Genomic DNA, 19,517 nt, shown 5'->3' with positions numbered 1-19,517 from the left:
AGCCCTCCTCTGACCGTGGGCGCACCGAGTGCCTTCTGTCCTCCGAATCCGAGGCGAGGCGAGGAGCAGCGGCCCGTCCCTGGGTTCCAGGGCTGCTGCAGGGCCTCATCACCACCACCTGCGCGCGGGGAGAGAGTGCGCTGCGAGTGCCTGCCCCGCTCCGCGGACTGCTGGGGGCAAGCCCCGGCCTCTGGGGTGTCCCTCCGGGCTGACACAACAAGGCCATGCCCGTCCATCTGGGACAAAGCCAGAGGCTCCTCGCGGAAACGTCCGCCAGGAGGGGACACATGCCAGGCCCGCTGCCTCTGGGGGACCCTGGTGGTGGAGACAGCACCCGCCCCTCTGCCCGCTGCCCTCTCTGAGGGAATCACCAGAGGCCCCTTAGTTACTGCTTTTGGTTGATTACAGTTTGTAAAGGAACAGTAGAAATTCTGTATTCTGACCAGTCTCTGTACTATTACATTAAAAAATTAAAGTTTCCTGAAGATAATCGAATTTCTTTTTAAAAGACAAAATGCAGACCGGAGCCTGACTCAGTTGAGTCAGGTCAGGGTCAAGGTCAGGGTCAGAGTCAGGCACAGGCTCAGGGTCAAGAGCAGGGTCAGGTGCAGACTCAGGAGCAGGGTCAAGGTGAGGGTCAGGGTCAGGCACAGGGTCAGGTCAAGGTCAGGCTCAGGATGAGGTGTAGGGTTGGGTCTGGTGCAGGGTCAGGCTCAGGTGCAGACTCGGGAGCAGGGTCAGGGTCAGAACCAGGCACAGGCGCAGGGTCAAGGGCAGGGCCAGGCTCTCGGTCAGGCTCAGGCACAGGGTCTGGTTCAGGCTCAGGATCAGGTGCTGGGTCAGGTGTAAGTCAGGGTCTGGTGCAGGGTCAGGGTCAGGCCAGGGTCAGGCACAGGCTCAGGTGCAGGGTTGAGTCTGGTGCAGGGTCAGGGTCAGGTCGGGGTCAGGCATAGGGTCCTGCACTGTGCAAATGCGATTCTCTCAGCAGAGCTGCCTGGGGAGAGGGAGAGGTTCTGCCCTCCCTTCAGACCAGGAAGTTCCACTGGCCTGTAGGCAACGCCACACTCTTCCCGTCAAAGTCTCATCGGCACCTGGAGAGGCAGCTGCAGGTCACACAGAGACACGTGGAGGGGTGACCTCTCGGACCCACAGGCTGTGATGGGGCAGCGATGGGTTGGGCATAAACATTATTTAAAATGTAATTTGAAGTTTGCAGCATTCGTTTCCGTTACCCAGAAATGCCATCGGGCCCCAGCGCTCCCCGCTCTCCCTGCCCCGCATTTACCGTCAGGCTTGCGGGGGGCCCGTGTAGGACAGAGCAGAGACTCGGTCGGCCGCGACAAGCGCCGCGTCACCAAGCGACAGTCTGACATACAGGGCCATGGCCATCCACAGGGCGGTTTCACTTGAGCAAGAGAGGACGGGCACCGCTCAACAGAGAACGCAGACAAGCTCCGGAAGAAACCTGGAGGCTGGCCCAGGGCCACCCGAGTGCCTCTGATTTGTCATCCCGGCAGCAAGCACAACGGGGATCCCCAACACCCGTGAGGCAGGTCCCTGCGGTTGGGCTATGGATGCCGTGAAAGGAGAGGCAGGCCCATCGTGGGTGTTCGCCCCCAGGGCGGGAACCGGGAAGATCACGACAGCCCTCGCCCTCCAGGCCAGCGCTCCGCGGGGACCCCGGCACGGCCTGTGCGGGGCACACCGTGTGCTGAGCACCGCAGACTTTTCCCAAATGTACTTCCCTTGGCTGGAAAAGGAAGTGCTGAGCCTCCCAGCCCCTCGTGAAACACCAACAATCTTCCCACGTTTAAAACCCAGACTAAATCCACTTCAGTTTTTAAATCATGGTCAGGGTAGCACCACGTTAATGAAAATGGCATTCGGCTTGACCGCTTCGAGTTTATAAGACAATTACCATCTTCGTGTCGTGACTCATGGGATTCAACCACCGAGAAGCAGTTAATTATGAAGGAGGAGAAAGACAGGTCTCGTCAAACGGCTCCGAGTCACAGACCCACGCGTGGGGTCAGCCAGCAAGTCACGCGACCCCCTTCAGATGGCTCCCAGTCGGCCGCCCTGGGCCCAGTCATGCTGCCGCAAGGTGCCGAGCACCCGAGAGCCACACCTACTCGGGACCGTGTCCCACGCGCACCTGCTGTGGGACAGAGAGCTCACGACGGGCTCACGACTCACCTCCCCTGGGAGCTTCACCAAATCGCTTTTCTTTGCTCATCAAATGAGGAAGAAAACGCCAGTGCGGGCGTGAATGAGAGAATGGTTTTCCAGAGAGCGAAAGGGTCAGTCACTTATTTTGGGAATGTGCTGCTCCATAGTTCCAGGCTATCCAGCTCTGGAGATGGGTTCCAGGTCTTTCTGGGGGTCCACCCATCTGCGCATCTCTGCTCTGTCCCCTCTTGCTGTGCCCCCACCTGCCACGGTGCAAAAAAAGTTCTTGAGAAAACAGATGCAGGCGCGCCTGGGTGGCTCAGTGGGTTAAAGCCTCAGGTCATGATCTCAGGGTCCTGGGATCGAGCCCCACATCGGGCTCTCTGCTCAGCGGGGAGCCTGCTTCCCCACCCTCTGCCAGCCTCTGCCTACTTGTGATCTCTGTTTGTCAAATAAATAAAATCTAAAAAAAAAGAAAAGAAAATATTGTCCCTGCCATGTAATAAGTGGTAAGTCACTCTTATTTAAAAAGAAGAAGAAAACAGATGCAGACCATTTCACGTTCCCGAGGAGACCGTGTGTGCACAATGAGAAGGTGACGCAGTTTCGTGGGAGACCTTCCCACAGCAGCCATCCACGGTCAGATCACTAGCGTTTTAGGGAAAATCCTGCAGCGGAAAGAGAAATCCATTGGAGATGGAGAACGCAGGCAGGAGACAGCCCCCAGGCTGTGTAGAGACCCACGTGCAGACGTGACCAGGATGGAGGCAGGTGACAGCAAGGCTGCGGGCCTGGCCCGGGGAGTCGGGATCCCGCTCCGCTCCTTGCCAGCTGCATGACATGGGATGAGAGGCTCGACCCATCCCGGGTCTCCATTTCCTGACCGCTCAGAGCTGGCGAGGCAGGTTCTAGAAGCGGCTGCTGCTGAGGCCCCCAGCACCACCCTGGCCTGTCCCTGCTGCCGGGCTTCGGGCTCCCTCAGGCTCGGGCACGGGGGCGGGCAGGGCGGTTCCACGGCCGGCGGACGGAGTCAGGACACCAGGCCAGGCCCCAGCGCTGGGATGCCGGCCCTGCCGGACCACAGCAGCACCGGCCACATGGAAGCCAGGGTGGCGCTGGACCACGGTCTTCAGAAGGGGCCTCTCCCCGCCCTTCCCGCAGCAACCAGAGAACGGGATTTCTACACAGGAAAACAACAGTGTTTTCAGGCCCCGACATTTAAGGGTTTGATCACAAAGTAGACGCAAAGTAGACCCGTGAAGCTTGGGTCACACGATCTGAGATGCCCGAGGGGGCCTTTGTTTGTCAGGAAAGGCGGAAGCACGAGTGCCTGCACCCAGGTGTCCTCAGCTCTCCAAGGAAACTCAAAGCCTCAGCCCCTGCGCGGCGCGGGGCTGTCTCCAGTGTGTCCAGAGCCCCCCACATGCGGGCCCCCCTGGCCCCCTTCCCCAGCCCCCGGGCGGGACCCTTCTGAGCAGGGTCAGCCCAGAGAGCCCCACGTTCTCAGGATGCAGGCCCGCTGCCGCCTCCCGACCCCACAGCTCCCACCGCCCGAGAGGCCGCCGGCCCTCTGCTACTGGAAGCCGAGGCCCTGGGGTGTCTCCGCAGAGCCCCGGAGGGTCCCATACTTCTTTGTAACACAATTTGCAGAAAATAAGCTGAATAGGATTCTGGGGGCAGAAATCCCTCCACACACATAATAATGCAAATGTCTCACTTCTCCAATCTTTATCTGATGGGGGAAAATTGCAGAGAGTGGGAATCGCTCTGATAGAAAAGACCTGTCATTCCCAAATTCTGCCAAAAGAAAGACCAAGACGACAAAGGCTTAAGAAAAACCGCTTTGTACCTTTCAAGGAACAATCGGAACAAAGCAGCTCGCTGCCCAAGTGTGTCCACAAAGGGCGGCTGGAGTTTTAGGGCTGTTTGGAGAGCGTGATTTGCGGTAACAGGGCAGAACTGAAGAGGAGGGCACAAAGCCGCCGGGCGGGGGGACGGCTCGTTAGGGTAGGCTGCGAGGGAGGACAGCCAATTACTTTCCAGGCCGCAGAAAGCACTGAGCGGGCTGAAAAGGAGCCGGCCCTCTCCGGGGAGGGACCCCGCTCGGCTCACGGGGCACCGCGCGATCCCACAGATAGAGCGAACAATGGAGCACAAAGCCCCCGGAGGGCGGCCCCCGGGACGGCTGGCGGGCGGCGCGCCTGGCGCCCGGGCCGCCCGGAGCTCCCGGTGCAGGGATGTCCTTCTCGCAGGGCCCCCGACGCAGAAGCAAGCCCAGGGGGACCCGGGAGGGCACCCGGAGATCCTAACGGAGACCCTCTGCCCGCGGCCGGGAAGACAGGCGGTTTATTTACTTTTTTATTTTGCTCATTTTTTTTTTCCTCTAAATCAAGCCTGTGTGACTTTTGTGATAAGGAACACCAAAATGAAGGGTGTTCAGGATGGATGAAATCTCTCACTCAGTAGGATTAAGACTAAGTGAAGTGTTTAGAACACGTGTGGGGACAAGGACAGGGAACACATCCCAGGCTGTCAGCCTGGCTCCACTGTCCCGTTAAAAGAAAAGGCGCATCAAGAAAGGATGGCGTGTCTGCTCCCCTCTCCCGTCCACAGTGGGGTTCCCAGGCAGGCTCCCCGGGGACCTGAGCGGGCCTGCGAGGGGCTGCTGCACGTGGCGGGCCGGGGAGGCGGGGGCGCGGAGACAGGTTTACAGGGACGCAGCTTGCGTAAAGTCTCTTACCGTAAATAGCCCATCTGAGGACGACCACTGTGGGAAGAAAACGAGCTCTGAGCTCGGTGAGTGCTAGAAGGACTCTCCCCAACATCACAGGACACGGGGGATGCCGGGGAGCACTAGAGGACCCCAGGGGGACACGGGGGGACACTGGGATGCACGGGGGACACTGAGGGCGACACCGAGGGATATGCTCAGGGGCACCAAGCAGACACATAGGGGACACGGGGGAGCCACTGAAGCACCACTGGGGGACCTTGGGGGGACACTGTGGTGACACTGGGGGACATGGGGAGACACGGGGGATATGGGGACACCAGGGAGCACTGGGAGACACTGGGGGACATGGGGCACTGGCAGGCAGAAGAGGGACCCTGTGGAGTACTGGGGTGACAGTGGGGGGCAGAGGGGGACACGGGGAGGACACTGGGGGGACACGAGCAAGACACCAGAGGATCTGCTGGGAGGCACCAGAGGACACCAGGGAAGACACAGGCAGACAGAGGGGGACACTGGGCAGCACTGGAGGACACATGGGGACACCAAGGGACACTTGGGGGACAATAGGAGGACACCAGAGGGCACTGGGTGACACTGCAGGGCATGGGCAGACACTAGGGGGACACAGGGGGACCTGGGGACATTAGGGACCACTAGGGGACACTGGGGGACACTGGAGACATGTGGGAGACACTGTGGGGACACAGGGCCGTGGCCAGTCTGGGAGACAAACAGGATCCTCCCACGGGGGTCAGAGCCATAGCAGGCACCTGGGCGGCTCATCCCTCGTCCGGGTCAGAGCCGCACCTGCTCCCTGGATGGAGGGCCCAGTTCACAGCTATGCTACGTGACCAGCCTTCTGACGTGTGGCCACCGCTGCCCATCTCGGGACACCCCCTCCCCACCTCCACCAGACTTCTCGGTGATTTGGACCGTGGGACAACACAGCACACCATGCCACACGGAAGGGACGTTTCTCCGGGGCAAATCCCAACCCAAGCTCCAGAACCCAGGCAGGACGGCTCTTGCTTGGCCCATTCCCTGGGCGCTGGCGGCGTCCCCCACCATCGCCACCCTCATAACCGCTGGGGCGGCACACCATGTCCTCTGGTCCAGGGTGCAGCTGGGTTATGTAAGTGCTGGGTTCCACAGCAGTCGTCACCTGACCAAAACAGCTCCATGATAAACACCGTTTGCCAAGAAATATTGAGTAATTTTACCCCATTTTGCATGATGTTTTCTCAAAATAAAATTCGAAAACACATTTTAACTTATAGAAGTGAAAATGCTTTTCCGGAGTCTTTGAATCTAGAAGGGTCTTCGAGTCGCCCCCGGTCAGAAAGAAATGAACTGCTGGCCCTCTCCCTGCCCCGCACGCTGGCGCAACCCCACAGCGGGCGCTATGGCACGGCCATCCGGTGCCGTCCTCCCGTCATCAGGACAAGAACTACGTCTCGCCTCCCGAACTCGAGGACAGAGGTCATTTCCATCTGTCATCCTTCTGCCTGGGGACTGTCTAGCCTCAGGAGGCAGCTCAAGACCGTTGTCGAGTCCGGAGGCTTCCTACCGTCTCGGGACCCCCGCAGGTGGCACACGCCCCCCAGGGGCGGCTCTGAAGGCCATGAGTGAGTACGCACGACTCTGTCCACACGCGTGTGATGTGCCTGAAACCCACTCTTCTTTGAGGCTGCCTCTCCTTTAAGACCAAAGGTGCCCTCGCCTTCTGCTCCGCTCCCGACACAAATCTAACTCGTCAGAGGAGGGAAAGCACATCGTGTCAGTAAGCGTCCTTCTCCGACAGCCCGCACTCAGCGTGGGCTTCCGGAACCACGGCCCACACGGGAACCCGGAGCGGGCTGTGCTGTGGACGAGGCCCCTCGGATGGACACGCAGCCGTTGGGGCCCCAAGCCGCCGGGCCGGTCCGCATCTGCGCGGCAGGTCTGACGACAGACACCAACCCCAGGCGTGCGGGGTCCTGCAGCCGTCACCCTCCCGCCCTGGTCGCAAGCGATCCTGAGAAGTCCCCGATGCCTTCCGAGTTCGCGGCTCCGGCCCCGTGGACTCCGCCTCTGTGAGCGCAGCCGGCCTAGGGCGGCCCCACATACACGGTTCAAACTCGGACGAGTCAAAGTCACCGAGTCCGTCAAAAATAAACTTCAGAGCAACCCGGGCCTGACACGGGCTGAGCGGGAGGGGGTGTTCTGTAGGAAACTTCTGTCCTGGTCCTAACTTCCCTCTTGCTCAAAAGGTAATGCCTTCTGATTGTTTGTCATCACGGCGCCATCACGTCGGGGCAGCACGCGAGCCGGCCGGCAGCGGGGACGGTCTGGGGCGCGGTGTACACCCTCCCCTCACCAGCGCCGCTCACGCCCATGTCTTAGTGTCGTGCACCCATCGAGCACCAGAAGGTCCCCTGCCCCGGGGCCGCGCGTTTATCAAGCAGATCGGGCGTTTCGGGGACCCAGGGTGGGCCTCACGTTCACGGAAGGACACGGCAGGGAAGGGACCAGGCCTGTCTCAGTGCGCCGCGGCAGGGAAGGAAGCCCAGCGAGATGGCGAGTGATGGAGACCACGGACGCGCAGGGCCGCGTCAGGGCAAACCGAGCGTCCAGATGCAAGGGTGCTGGTGTGGGCGGCAGCTCAGGCCCCCCGGGCTCGGCGGGAAGGCTCGGCGAGGCTGTGGGGTCCGCGCAGGCTGACAGATGGGAATGATCTGCAAGGGTAAAGCCGAGTGGGGGCGAGCGGTCTGCACAAAGGTTCAGCGGCAGACTAGCACAGGGGACATCCCCAGCGCTGCGAGGGGCCGGCCGGGGCACAGATGCATTCAGGTCCTTCCACTCTGCGGCGGCACCTAATTAAGCCAGAGGGCAGGGCCTGGGGGTGGGGACAGGCCAGGGCCCCTCGCAGCTGCCTCTCTGCGTGGGGGCTGCACGTGGTCCACCCGATTATTCCCTCTGAAGCTGCCCCGCACGGCGACCCAGCGGCCCGAGGCCACAAGAGTGCTCCGAGGAGCCCCGGTGCAGTGGCTTTCCTCTGCCGGGAAAGGGTGAAGGGCTCTGGCCTCGAGGCCCCGTCAGAGTATCTGAGAGTCTGTCGTGTCCAGGAAGGGCACAGTGTTGACCTTCGGAGGAAGTCTGCGCTTCCAATGGCCTCAGTCCAGCCCGGGTGCCGTCCTGTGACTCGGGCCAGCGCCGTGGGAAGTGAGACGTTGGGAGGGTTCGAGGCGCGGGGGCCTGGGGTGCTGCCGGGCTCGCTGGGTTTCCCGGCCTGGAGTCGATCGGAGCCCTGCAGACTCAAGGCGTGCCCAGGAAGCCCCACGCATGCAGGGGCAGGGAGGCCGCCGTGCGGGGTCAGGAGACCGACAGCTCCGTGCGGCCAAGGACAGTCGGAGGTTTGGTCCCGGTCTCCCCTCGTGTTTCAGTTTCAGAGTGTGGGGCCACCAGACTCAGGATTTTCATTCTCCGTGAATGTGGCAGAGGACGGGCACGCCAGGGCGGAGGACCCAGTCCCCAAACACAGAACTGCACGGAACGTCCCTTCTGAGCGAGCACTGGGTTTTACGAACAAGCCCGTACTGCGCGTCCCCCACTCCCGGTCTCCGCTCGGGGTCACGAGAGGTGCGCTTCCAGGAACACGTGTTGCCTCCCTGGTTACTCTTCTGCTCTGTTGTCTTCACAAGAAACGAAAGTGATAAAACGCTCCTTCATGGAACAAATCCAGACTTTTTTGAAGTTTCATTAGAGAATTGAAGCCTAGCCGCACGTGGGTGCTGATTTCCTTGCCATTAGCAATCCTAATGCTTATCACCCAAACTCCTCAGCTAACCTACGACGAACGCCAGAGTCCACCCCAGCTTAGAGCTGTACGTCGCGATCGCGTTCTCCAAACACCCTGTGGGATGTGGGATTAGCATCTCAAGGCATTGGGCCTTACTGGCTCACGGAAGCATCTCTGAATCTTCCCTTTCCCGTTTTCCAAATAACCATACGCAGAGACACACACAAACGCAGACCCAGACACGTAATTCTGCTGCTTGCTTTATTTTTAAACTTCGGGTTTAAGAATCCTTAAACTTTCGTTAAGGAAGGCAGACGGCCCAGCAGCGCCTCGCCTGGGCATGTCTGGAGTCCTGGGCCTGACTGCCTGGCGTCCTCGCGCATGTGATGTGTGGAGCTGGCGGGCACGCGCGTGCCTGGGGCCCGGGCCCTCTTCTGCGGGAATGGGGGGGTCCTGTTCGACCAGCGCAGCTTTGGCGGGGGCACATGTGGCGCGGAAAGGGAGGAAGCAGACGCCTGCCTCGGTAGCCCCATGTGCCGGGTTGACCCTGGTGATCACCAGGGTGGCCGGTGTCGCGGCCCGAGTACCCTCACATCCTGGCTATTTATTTGAACATCCGGAGTGAATCTTTTTCACAAGTCACCTTCCTAACTGGAGACTGTGAACATCTTGTACTTGCTAATAGAGAAATGACCTACCAAGTTTCCATCCTTAATTATCAGCAATCCTCCCAAAGCAGAGAACCCCACTGGAGATGGAAATATTTTGAGGAACAGGGTTTAGGGATGACTAATTAGATGGAGAAGAGAAACCCAATCAGGTCGCTTCTCTAACCCAAGAGGAAAAGTCCTTTCTGTTCCCTGCCTAAGACGCGACTGCGACACTCAACAGACCACATCATGTCCTGAGTGCGTCTCTTGCTCACCTACTCCAGGAAGCCCTCCTGGGTCACCCTAAGCTCTCTGTGGACCACCACGGCCCTGTTTGTCTCAAGTACCGTCTCCACACTGGTGTACACTGGTCCTACGGGGAAGCTGCGAGTGAACGAACGGTCTTTGCCATCCTTGTTACAGAAAACGTGATTCTTTCATTAGAAGAAATCAGCTTTCTGGAAAGCTGCCCACTGGCCACTTCTGAGCTGCAGGGCGACTCTCCACGGACACGGGATCCGCACGCGACACCAGGGTGGAGGAGGGAGTGGGGACCTCGGGCCTTGGACGGGAGTGACGCTGACATGCAGTCTGTCCCCGGACAGGACAGACGGCCGAACCAGTGGGACTTGTGCCTCCGGGGCAGGGGGCCTCCTGGCCAAGTGGCTCTTCCTCTCATGACCTTGAACGCTCCCCCTTCGACACTTGGACCCTGTCACGCCCGAGTCCCTGGGGCCCGAGCGTGCACTTGCTCCTTGCGAAGCCCTCCCGGCTCGCAAACACACGTCCTCTGCGGCTCTGAGGTTCAGGCTACTGCTCCCCGCCCTGATCCCTTGTGTCCTGCCTATCTTCCTCTGTGCCGTTCAGCTCAGGCCGTGCTCCCTAAGGCCCCCCGAGGGCTCGAGTCGGACTGGAGGGTCCCCCTGGGCTCCGGCACCCCGGGCGCACCTGCCAGGCCCTGCTCAGCGCGGACATGCACGAGGCCAACCCCGAGGCAGACCACGGGCCTTGCTGAGTGTGTCATCCCCGTGTGTGGCGAGCCTGACCTCACAGGGTCCCCCCGGCCTCTCCCCCGGCACGTGCAGGCTGTGTTCCCCGACGGGGAGCGGGGGAAGCCCGTGCGGAAGCCTGTCCGAGCCGGAAGCCTGAGCTCTGGGCCTGCCGTACGTCGGTATATCGTGGTGCAACGACCCTGCACCTGAGGGGACCCCCCGAGGGCCTTTCCTCCTCCTGCCATTTTGGTCTAACGCCTGCCAAGTCCATTCTGCATGTTTCCCTTCACGCCATAAGCCTCTCCCACCAGCACCCCTCATTCAGAGTAGCTCGACAGCCCCTCTGAGACTCGGGGGGCAGCCTGTCTCCGGGCACACAGCCGTGGGATGACTCCCCTCCACTAAGTCCCCAAGGCCGGTGTGTGGGGCGCGAGGTGGGCCCCAGTTTCATCCGCGTCCCCCTCCCTCCGGGGACGATGTGAGGGGCGGCTTTGTTGCTCTCTGGCAGCACCCACAGAAGCCCGGCGCTCCCTCCACACCTGCGCCCACCCTAGTGGTCCTCCCGAGGAGGTGCTGAACTTTCCAGAAGTCTGGATGTCCCTGGACTTACGTGCTTCCTGTACAGGTGGTCCGTCTCGAGTTCGGGTTTACAAGACGTGCCCCTCTCTGAATCGGGGCCTGTGGGGGGGAGCAGCCGTGCCAGCGACACACCGGACTGCGGCGGGCAGGGGAGCAGCAAGAACCAAGCAGTTCTGACGACTCGAGGCCCACCAGCCCCCACGATCGCCACAAATGACGGTCGCACATGGGATTTAGAACTGAGATGCATTTACACTTCCGTGACCTTTTCTGACCTTCAGCAGCCCCGTGAAGGGCACACAGTTCTTTCCATCCCGTTGTGTGGCGGGCACAGGGAGGCACGAGGCCCAGACGGGAGGGAGGTATCACAGTCTCCTTGTCCCCCGAGTGTCAGTGTTGGGAAAGAAATGTTGAAACTGAGAAGCGCACCATGAGTGGGAAGAGCCGGAGGACAGGCGTGCCCGCGGCTCCCCCGCCGCTGCCCTCAGCACAGGGGAGCTGCCGGGGGAGGAATGACCTAGTCCCCAGCAGGAGCTCTTGGCTCGGGGGCCCTGTCTGTGCCCGGGAGTCGGCCCCTGCCTCCAGTGTGCACACGGAGGATGTCCCCGCCTGTCCTCTCCTGCTCCACGGGCCTGTCCTCGTGGGGGCTCTCACCCCCGTGAGAGGACCCCCGGGCCTGTCCGTCGTGAGCCCGTCGAGGCGCCCTCCCTCAGCGGCCTCACGTGTGGTCTTGTGTTGCTTACTGAGGCTTCCTGTGGTTTCATGCAAACTCCTTGTGTTCAAGAAGTCAGAAACGGAGCATAGAAGTGAATCTGACCAACCCCGACGCCGCCATGGCACCTTACACCGCAAAGAGAAAGGCAGAGGGGCTCCACCAGGTCTGGGGCTCCAAGGAGGTCCCCTGTCCTGTGTGTGGGTGCTCTGGGCCCTCTGGCTTCCTCTGTGCGTCGGGAAGAGCGCACTGGAGGGGCCTAAATGCCGTTAAGTCGCCCTAACTCAGCTCTGCGCCCGCCCTGGGACTGGGACAAGTCAGGCTGATCTGATGCTCACTTTCCCCACGTGGCCGCATGGGGTAAGCTGGGGTCCAGTGTGGCTTGCAGAGTGCCCCTGGGGCCCTGGCGGGCCCCGGAGGGGGGCTGGCCTGGGAGCGGAAGACGGGACCCAGAGAGCCTCCTGCGTGGGCAGGGCCCTCCCCTGGCCTCTGCCACCTGAACACACCTGGACTGAAACAGAATCTCCCACTTGCGCGAACCACCCCCGAGGCGGGCCCTTCCGCGGCAGCCCCGCCAGGACATGCACCGTCCCCTCGGGGGTGCCTCCTCTCCTGTTGGCCCTCATGGACGACGGGACCCCCTCGGCGGCAAGTGGCCTGACACAGGAGAGGTGAAGCCGGCACCCTCTCCCTCCCGTCTTTCCTTAACAAACACTTATTCCAGTGAACTCCAGACCCACCGAATGTCCGACAGAAACCCAGCAACAGAGACACACAGACAAGACCCAGCCTCCCGGCGCCGGGACCCCTCGCACCAGCCCCTCCAAGCTTTTGTCTTCCCCGTAGCTCAGTGAGCGCTCGGCTATTTCTAATTAAGCCTAATCTGATTATTATCGTTTGATCAGGGGAGATGGCTTGCTATATTGGGACAACGACATGTCTCAGTTTTGTGTTTAGATATGTTTTTGGCAATCTTTCCAGCCTTCCGCCTCCTCTCCATTTATTTCCAAATCTTAGGAGCTATTTTGGAGGAGCTGTGTTGCACAGAAACTGGAGAGTGGGCACACAGCCACGGCAGCGGGAACCTGCAGGCTGGAAAATGTAAGATTTATGAGAAAAACACACTACAGATTCACACTTCACAGGACGGCACTCAGACCCAGGGTGGAAAGGAATCCGGAAGATTCAGCGGAGCTCGCGGCCCTAACATCGATCCCTGGAACCTGCAGGCACACGCCCACACACACAGGTTCTCGGAATGCGCGGGGCGGACGCGTTCCTCGCGGCAGGACGAAGTCTGCAAGCTCGCCTCCGGGTCTCAGGCAGCTGGCGCGGAGAAGCATTGACTTAATTCACAGCGAGGCCTGGGCCTTCTTCTGGGGTCGTGGAGCTCAGGACCCCAGGACAAGGCCGCCCCTCGACCGGATGAGACATCAGCTCAGTGTCGAAAGGCTTCAGGTGCCAGCTGCGACTTCCTGAAAGGCAAAATTAGCAAAATCCCCATTCTCAGGCTTGACTGGGTTGGGAGAAAAACCCAAGTTCTTCAGGAATGCTCGAGGGAGGTTTTCCTTCTATGAAGCAGGGTAGATTTCACTTGCTGGGGCGTCACACCAAAGTTACTTTGACCTGAAACTTTAGGTGTAAAGCCAAGAAAGCCCGTTGTCTCTGACTGATACCTAGCTGTCGGAAACAGGCTATTCTAGGAGCTCGAGGTGGGGTCAGGGAAACCTCAGGAGACCCCCTGTTTTCCACCTAGAATGGAAAACGCTTCTCTAACGAGTGTACCAGTTACAAAAGATCAAACTGCCTTCGAGAAAGAGGGTCCCTGAACTTGAGGCCCCGGAGAACAAGCGCGCGACAGACGCCCTCCTCTGCGAGGGGCGGGGTCCCCCGTGGCCCGGTGGGGAGAAGCTGGGCCATAGCTGCCGGCCGGAGTGGAGGGAGCCCCACGGAGAGCAGCCACCTGGCATCTAACGTGGGGTCCCTCGCTGATCATGGCCGTGTGTGGGATGCCCACCGCGCCCAGGGGCGTGCTCCCCTCGGGGTCTGGTTCCCTCAGGGAGTGTGCGGGCGTGGGGAAATAACCCATCGCAAGAGGCTTCTGGAAATTCTGTGGAGTCTGTGCCCTCGTGTAGGTTCGGGGGAGTGGCACAGCGAGCACCGGACTCCTGCTCCACGGTGACCAATGCCGCAGGGAAAGGACACACGCAGAGACTCGCAGAGAGAGGTCGGGATTGTTCCGACCACCTAATCACGGCCCTCCGCAGAGCCCTCTGCAGGGCTCCCGAGCCAGGAGACGCCTGTCCTGCGCTGGGCCCGGCAGCTCCCTCCTTGTACACCAACCGCACACGCCAGCGGCAAGCAGACCGACGTGGGCGCACGCACGCACGTGACATAGATGCTGTGCGCTGACGTGCCAATTTCGGGGGAGAAAAGAGAGTAAAAGTAAAGAAGCTATCTTTTTAGGTGACGAAGTACCAATTTAACCCAAATACGTTATGTTTTATAGATTAAGAAGAAAAAAAAATGACGTTCAGTAACACCGGGGACGAGTTTGGAGGCCATTTAAAAAAATGGCCTTTCCAGTTGGATTTCAATTATTCTCCTAGTTAACATCCCCTGTTCTTCCAAGTTTGAAGAAATTAACCTTGATGGATTATCTCGTAAGACTGATCTCTTGGTTAAGTGCGAACGTGTAAGAGTCTATCGGGAAATATTTGATTTTCCAACAGGTAAAGCAAACCAAAATATCTCACACACACACACACACAAACTAAGCTTTAAGACGCCGACTCTGTCTACGAAATAGTTCTGTCCCGAGGAAGAAGAGAAAAGGTTTCAACGTGTTTGTGTTGGGACCGAATACTGCAGACTACTCACTGTTTTGAAACAATTGTAAGACAAGCCCACAGATGATTCTAGAACACTCCACAAACGCACTGTAGCTTCCCCAAAGCTGCAGACCGTGAATTATGAGCACACGGGGGCTCTGCACTGGCCGCCAGGGCCTGGGAGGGCAGATACTGGAAGGGGTGTGTTGTCGGGGCCGACGCGGGCCAGGGCTCACACAGGGCTGCTGCTGCGGGGGTCTGCCCTGCGCAATGAGGCCACTGCCCTGCAGTTTACCTGCACACAGACGGACCGTCTCTTTTGGCTCTCTGGGAAGAAGAGCTCCCACTCCAGAGGCCCCCGTCTCTCCTGTGCAGCACCAGCCCTGAGCTCCCCGTCCTTCCTGTGGACCCAAAGCCTCCGTCTGAGAACAGTTAGTTCCTCCATAAAGGGCAAGTTCACATTCTGACGTCAGTAAAACTTATTACCTTGCCGCCCACCACTCCTCATCCCAGGCAGCTACTTCTAACCTCCGTGCACAACAACCTTCGTCTCTTTTGGAGAGTTTATACAAATGATGGCGTATGAACTGAGGGACGGTGTAAAATCGCTCTGTTTTCCTCGTCACCCGGTGCTGGGAATTGGAGCAGGTTCAGCCAAACGTCACTTGTATCAGAGGATCAGCGAATTGCAGAAGTTCAACGGTTTAAAAAAAGTATAGCATCCAGGCAACTTTTCCTGAAACGGTTTTTATGTTTGCAAAACTCGGAACAACTTCTCAGACAGACTTGAAGCTGGAAGGGGGGTCTCAGGTGTCGCTCCGGAAAAGCCAAGTTCAGTGTGGTTGCGGCTGGAAATTCACACCTGCTTCGTTTACAAACGTAAACATCCGCTATCTGTAGCGCAGGGACAAGAGCCCTTCATGCATGACTCAGCGGAACCCAGAGGTGACAGTGCCAAAATCCCAACCCCGCTGGCTGGCATCTTCCGGCCAGGAGACTGCCCGCTGTGGGTCAGATGTCTGTATTTAATCAGAGCAGCTCCCTGAAAGGTATTTCATGGTGATTTCAGAACTAAGCCCATCAGAAATAATAATTTCATTTCATTTCCAAGTTTTCCTAGATCATATTTTCTAAAGAGAAGTTTTTTCCTGTGCCTTTCCTCCCCTTTTTATTAATCTGGATTGAAGGAAAGCACACATTTCATTTATTGTCTGGATTACAGATTCTTATTAAACAAACCAGAGCTCATTATAAAATCAATATCAACTTAACCACCATGCCCCCAGGAGGAACAGCAAAAAGGTCACTCCAAGAAATTCAAACAATTTTCCTGCTGGAAGGGCATGATTTTAATTACAGATACTATTAATTAGAGCTGTCACTGGGAAGGTTTTTTTCTGTTAATTATCACAAACTCAGTTCTAAGTGTGCAATTTCCACCTGCATTTTTGCCAAACTGAGTCATTTGTGCAAGTCCAACCTTCCCATTCTATCAATATTTTATATTTGAATTTCAAAGTGTATCAAAGGATGCCATGCTTTCTAAAAACCCAGCCCTGTGTGATCTCCGTCTCCGGCACACAGAACAGAACTGGTGTGATAATTTATTTATGTCCTGGCACAGATGTGGCCCAGCAGCCCACACCGATGGTCTCGCTCAATAGAATTTCTGGATAAATTCTTACTAGTTTATGTGACATTTTTTTTCAGGGCTTCTTCTTCAAACGTGATTTTTCTCTTGCTTTGAAGCACAGCCGTGCGCTGGGGCTGAAGCACCACCGCCCACACGTTTGAAGGTGCCATTTCTTTATAAGAGAAGATCACACTGACCAGCCTGTGGCCTCCTCCAAAATCCAGTGCTTTTCTCTCTTGGGCGACAATACCAAGAATTTTCTAATTGCGGGAGAGAGCGATCTCTTGGTCCCTCTTAAACACGGTGATTTTATAAATTCATCCCAGCTCCTCCTGTGGGCCAGTGTCAGGGTGGCCCACAGAGCAAACGCAGCGAGCTCCGCGTGCTCCTGGGAGGCACCTTGCAGGGCAGTGTGGAGGGAGGGGCAGTTCCAGAAAAAGCTTGAGACCTCCTCCCCATGTAACTGTGATGGCGGACTCTTCAACTTATGTATTATTGTAAAATACGATGCATTGTTTACAAGACAGACCTATCACCATCATCATCATGTGAGTAGAGGAAGCGAGGAATCTCCTCCAAGGGGAGAAAATGTTTCAGAAATACATATTGATTGGATTTCTAAAGCGATGATGAAGTATTCTACCTTCCCAAAGGGGAGGACACTGAGAGTTGTGCCCTGACCTGCCTCCGCGGTGGGCTGGCGTTGCTGTCAGACCCGGGGCTCAGTGTCACCCCAGGACGTCACTAAGGCGGAAGCAGGTGCTACAGAGCGTCCAGAAATCTTTTCCTGTCCTGCCTTCCTCCCACTCTCAGTGGCTGCGGACTGCGTCCAGGTGTGCTCCGGCACCCGGCAGCCACCGCTGCTCTCACCGAGACGCCCTGGGCTCACTTCGCACTTATCAGCGTTAGATTACACTTTATCCAGGGACTGGCAGGGGGTAGCGATAGATCGGGGCAAAGGATCTTTTCATAGGAGACCCGGAGGAAGTCGATGATTTAAGAGACATCTTCAAACGTCTATGCAACCCATTTATCTTGCAACTTTGGCATTTTTCATGAACAGTGGCCAAACTAAGAAAGATAACAGATAATACATAATTCATGTTTCATATTTTTTCCACATTTCTAATGAGCAACCTGCTATCACTCTAACAGACCAGCTGAGAACAGGGTAAGATTAATACACGGCAACAAAACTGTGGTTCCGAGGCATTTCTGTGAATTCTGGACAGTTTCAAACCGTTTTCCCCAAAGAACCGGAACCATGACTACACAGAGCGCTGGGACCAGGGAGGGGCCGCAGGCTGTGCACTGATGAACGGAACCCATCTGAACCCCTACCTGGTAGGCGGCGGTGGCATCCGGGCCAGGGTGCTCCCCGAGCCCCGAGAGCTTCTCCTGCAGCCGGGAGTGGGAGGCGTGGCGCAGGCAGTAGATGACCGCAGAGGCCAGGAGGACTCCAACCATGGCGACGACAGAGACCAGGGTCAGCACGATGAACGGGGTCGAGTCCTCTTGCTCAGCTCCGTGTGGCAGAACCCTGAGTTTGCTTTTCTGCAGAACAGGAGAGAAGGAGCCCTGTGAGCCGAACAGACTATGACCTCCTAGAAACTACCCTTCTGCCCTGCAAACTCAGGCTCAGCCCAGAGCTGTGCTGGCATTAACGCAGCCACAGGAGGGCCATCCAAAGAGCAGCCCTCAAACCATGGAGAAGGCATCTCTAACTAGCGTGCCACAGACGGCAACATTTTCAAAAGGAAACTTGGAGGCCTTACTTGGTTTCCTGAAGGCCACCATCTTTCCAACCACAAAGACATAGTCTTGGCAGCTGATTGGATTAAGTAAAAGTGCACGTCCCTTCTTCTGAACAGGCGTGAGGAAAATACCCCAGTGTGTCCCGAGCTTGCCCCACAAATGTTTTGGGGCACAGGGAGGTCAGAGAACTCTACAGCACACAGCCGGAGCCGGGGCAGGTCCGCAGCCTGGGAGACCGCAGGAGGGTGGCCTGCGCAGAAACCTTTCCCCGGGCCGGCACCCGCCCGACCCCTCCGCCCGCGCGGCCGCGGGACACAGCCCAGCGCCCGCGCACCTCCGCGCGTTTCCCTGGAAGGATCTGCAGGTCCACGAGGGCCCCCTCCGCGGTGCGGAGTGTCAGGGAGACACACCGTCAGATTCTCATTGTTCTGGGGGCGGGTGAGGGGATCCTTTGGGTGCACTTCGCTGGTCTCCGCGGGCAAAAGGCGCGCGGTGCTCGCCCTCAGCTTCGGCCGCAGGTGCGTGAGCCGCAGGCACCAGCGCCCGGGAAGACGGGCCGGTGCGCGGCTCCGGCCGCGACGCCCCCCGCCCCTGCTGGGGAGTGAACGGAGACGCGCGCCCCCGCCTCGCCCCGGTTGCTACAAGAGGAGAACAATTAGCAAACTCCTTTCCACCACCTAATTTCGCGTGGTAACAAAATGGATTTTTTCCCCATGAATGCCTGGCCGGCCTATTCATTATGTCTCTCCTATTAGCAATTTTCTGCTCCGTACCCAGACTCCCACCTCCTCGTCCCCCGTCTCCGAGTGTACACAGGGCCTCATGTCAGGCCGGGCCATTTTTATCTTGTAATCATAAAGGCCACCAAAGCAATTATCGCCGGTCTTGACTGGAAAAGCTGGTCATTAATTAGCCTCCTTTTGCCTTCGGTGCCGCGGATTAGCTGGTGCCGGGGCTGAGTTGATGGAAACGCGGGTTAAATGAGAAAAGACGCTGGATTTTCTTGCCTGGATGCGCGGCTCCGAGGACCACGACGAGGCCGGCCAGCGGCGGGAGGCCCGCGGAGGGCGGCGGGAGGCCCGCGGAGGGCGGCGGGAGGCCCGCGGAGGGCGGGGGGGAGGGCCGGGGCCGGGGCGAGGGGAGGGCCGGGGCGGGTGGGACCGCGCGGGGAGGGATCCGGCAGGGCGGAGGCCGGAGAGGCAGGGCCCCGGGGGGGGGCGGCGGCGGGGGCGCGGGAGGGGCGCGCGGGGCTGCCCAAGGCCTGTGTGGCCGGTCCCGCGGCCGCCCCCGGCGCCGACCCCTCCCCTGCCCCGTCCGGCTCGGCCCCCTCCGCGCCCGCACGGCCGCCGCGGGAAGGTGAAAGCTGGCGGAGCCGCGGACCACCCCGCCGCGCCGCTCGCGTTCCCGCCGCACCCCTGCCGGAGCGGCGTGAATAAGCCGCCTAAGCCGCCGGGACCCCACCCGGCGCAGCGAGGCCCGGCAGGGCGGGAGGGAGCGCGGCCGCCCCGGCTCCCCGGCCCCGCGCGCTGCGCTGCTTCTCGCCCCTCCGGCCGCGGCGAGCCCCAGGGCGCCCGCGAGGCTCGGGGCCCGGGGTCTCCGCCGCCGCCAGGGGTCTGCGTCCCGCGGCCGAATCGACACCTGGGTGGGGGGCGTTTCCAGGAGGACGGTTCGCCCTGCCCGCGCC

At 59.0% G+C, this 19,517-nt stretch overlaps 1 protein-coding gene across 1 annotated transcript in view; it reads right to left on the bottom strand.

Annotated features, from left to right (window-relative positions):
* PTPRN2 (protein tyrosine phosphatase receptor type N2) overlaps positions 1–19,517 on the bottom strand; it is a 606,978-nt gene that overhangs the window by 81,039 nt on the left and 506,422 nt on the right. Inside the window, exon 10 of the mRNA XM_059395999.1 lies at positions 17,420–17,632. Within this exon, the coding sequence (XP_059251982.1) occupies positions 17,420–17,632 (213 nt within the window). The remainder of the gene's footprint in view (positions 1–17,419; positions 17,633–19,517) is intronic.

The sequence above is a fragment of the Mustela nigripes genome, chromosome 4 (genome assembly GCF_022355385.1).
Source record: "Mustela nigripes isolate SB6536 chromosome 4, MUSNIG.SB6536, whole genome shotgun sequence".
In the NCBI taxonomy this organism is placed as follows: domain Eukaryota; kingdom Metazoa; phylum Chordata; class Mammalia; order Carnivora; family Mustelidae; genus Mustela; species Mustela nigripes.
Note: the sequence above shows the minus strand (reverse complement) of the source record. Positions and strands in the feature narration are given on the sequence as shown.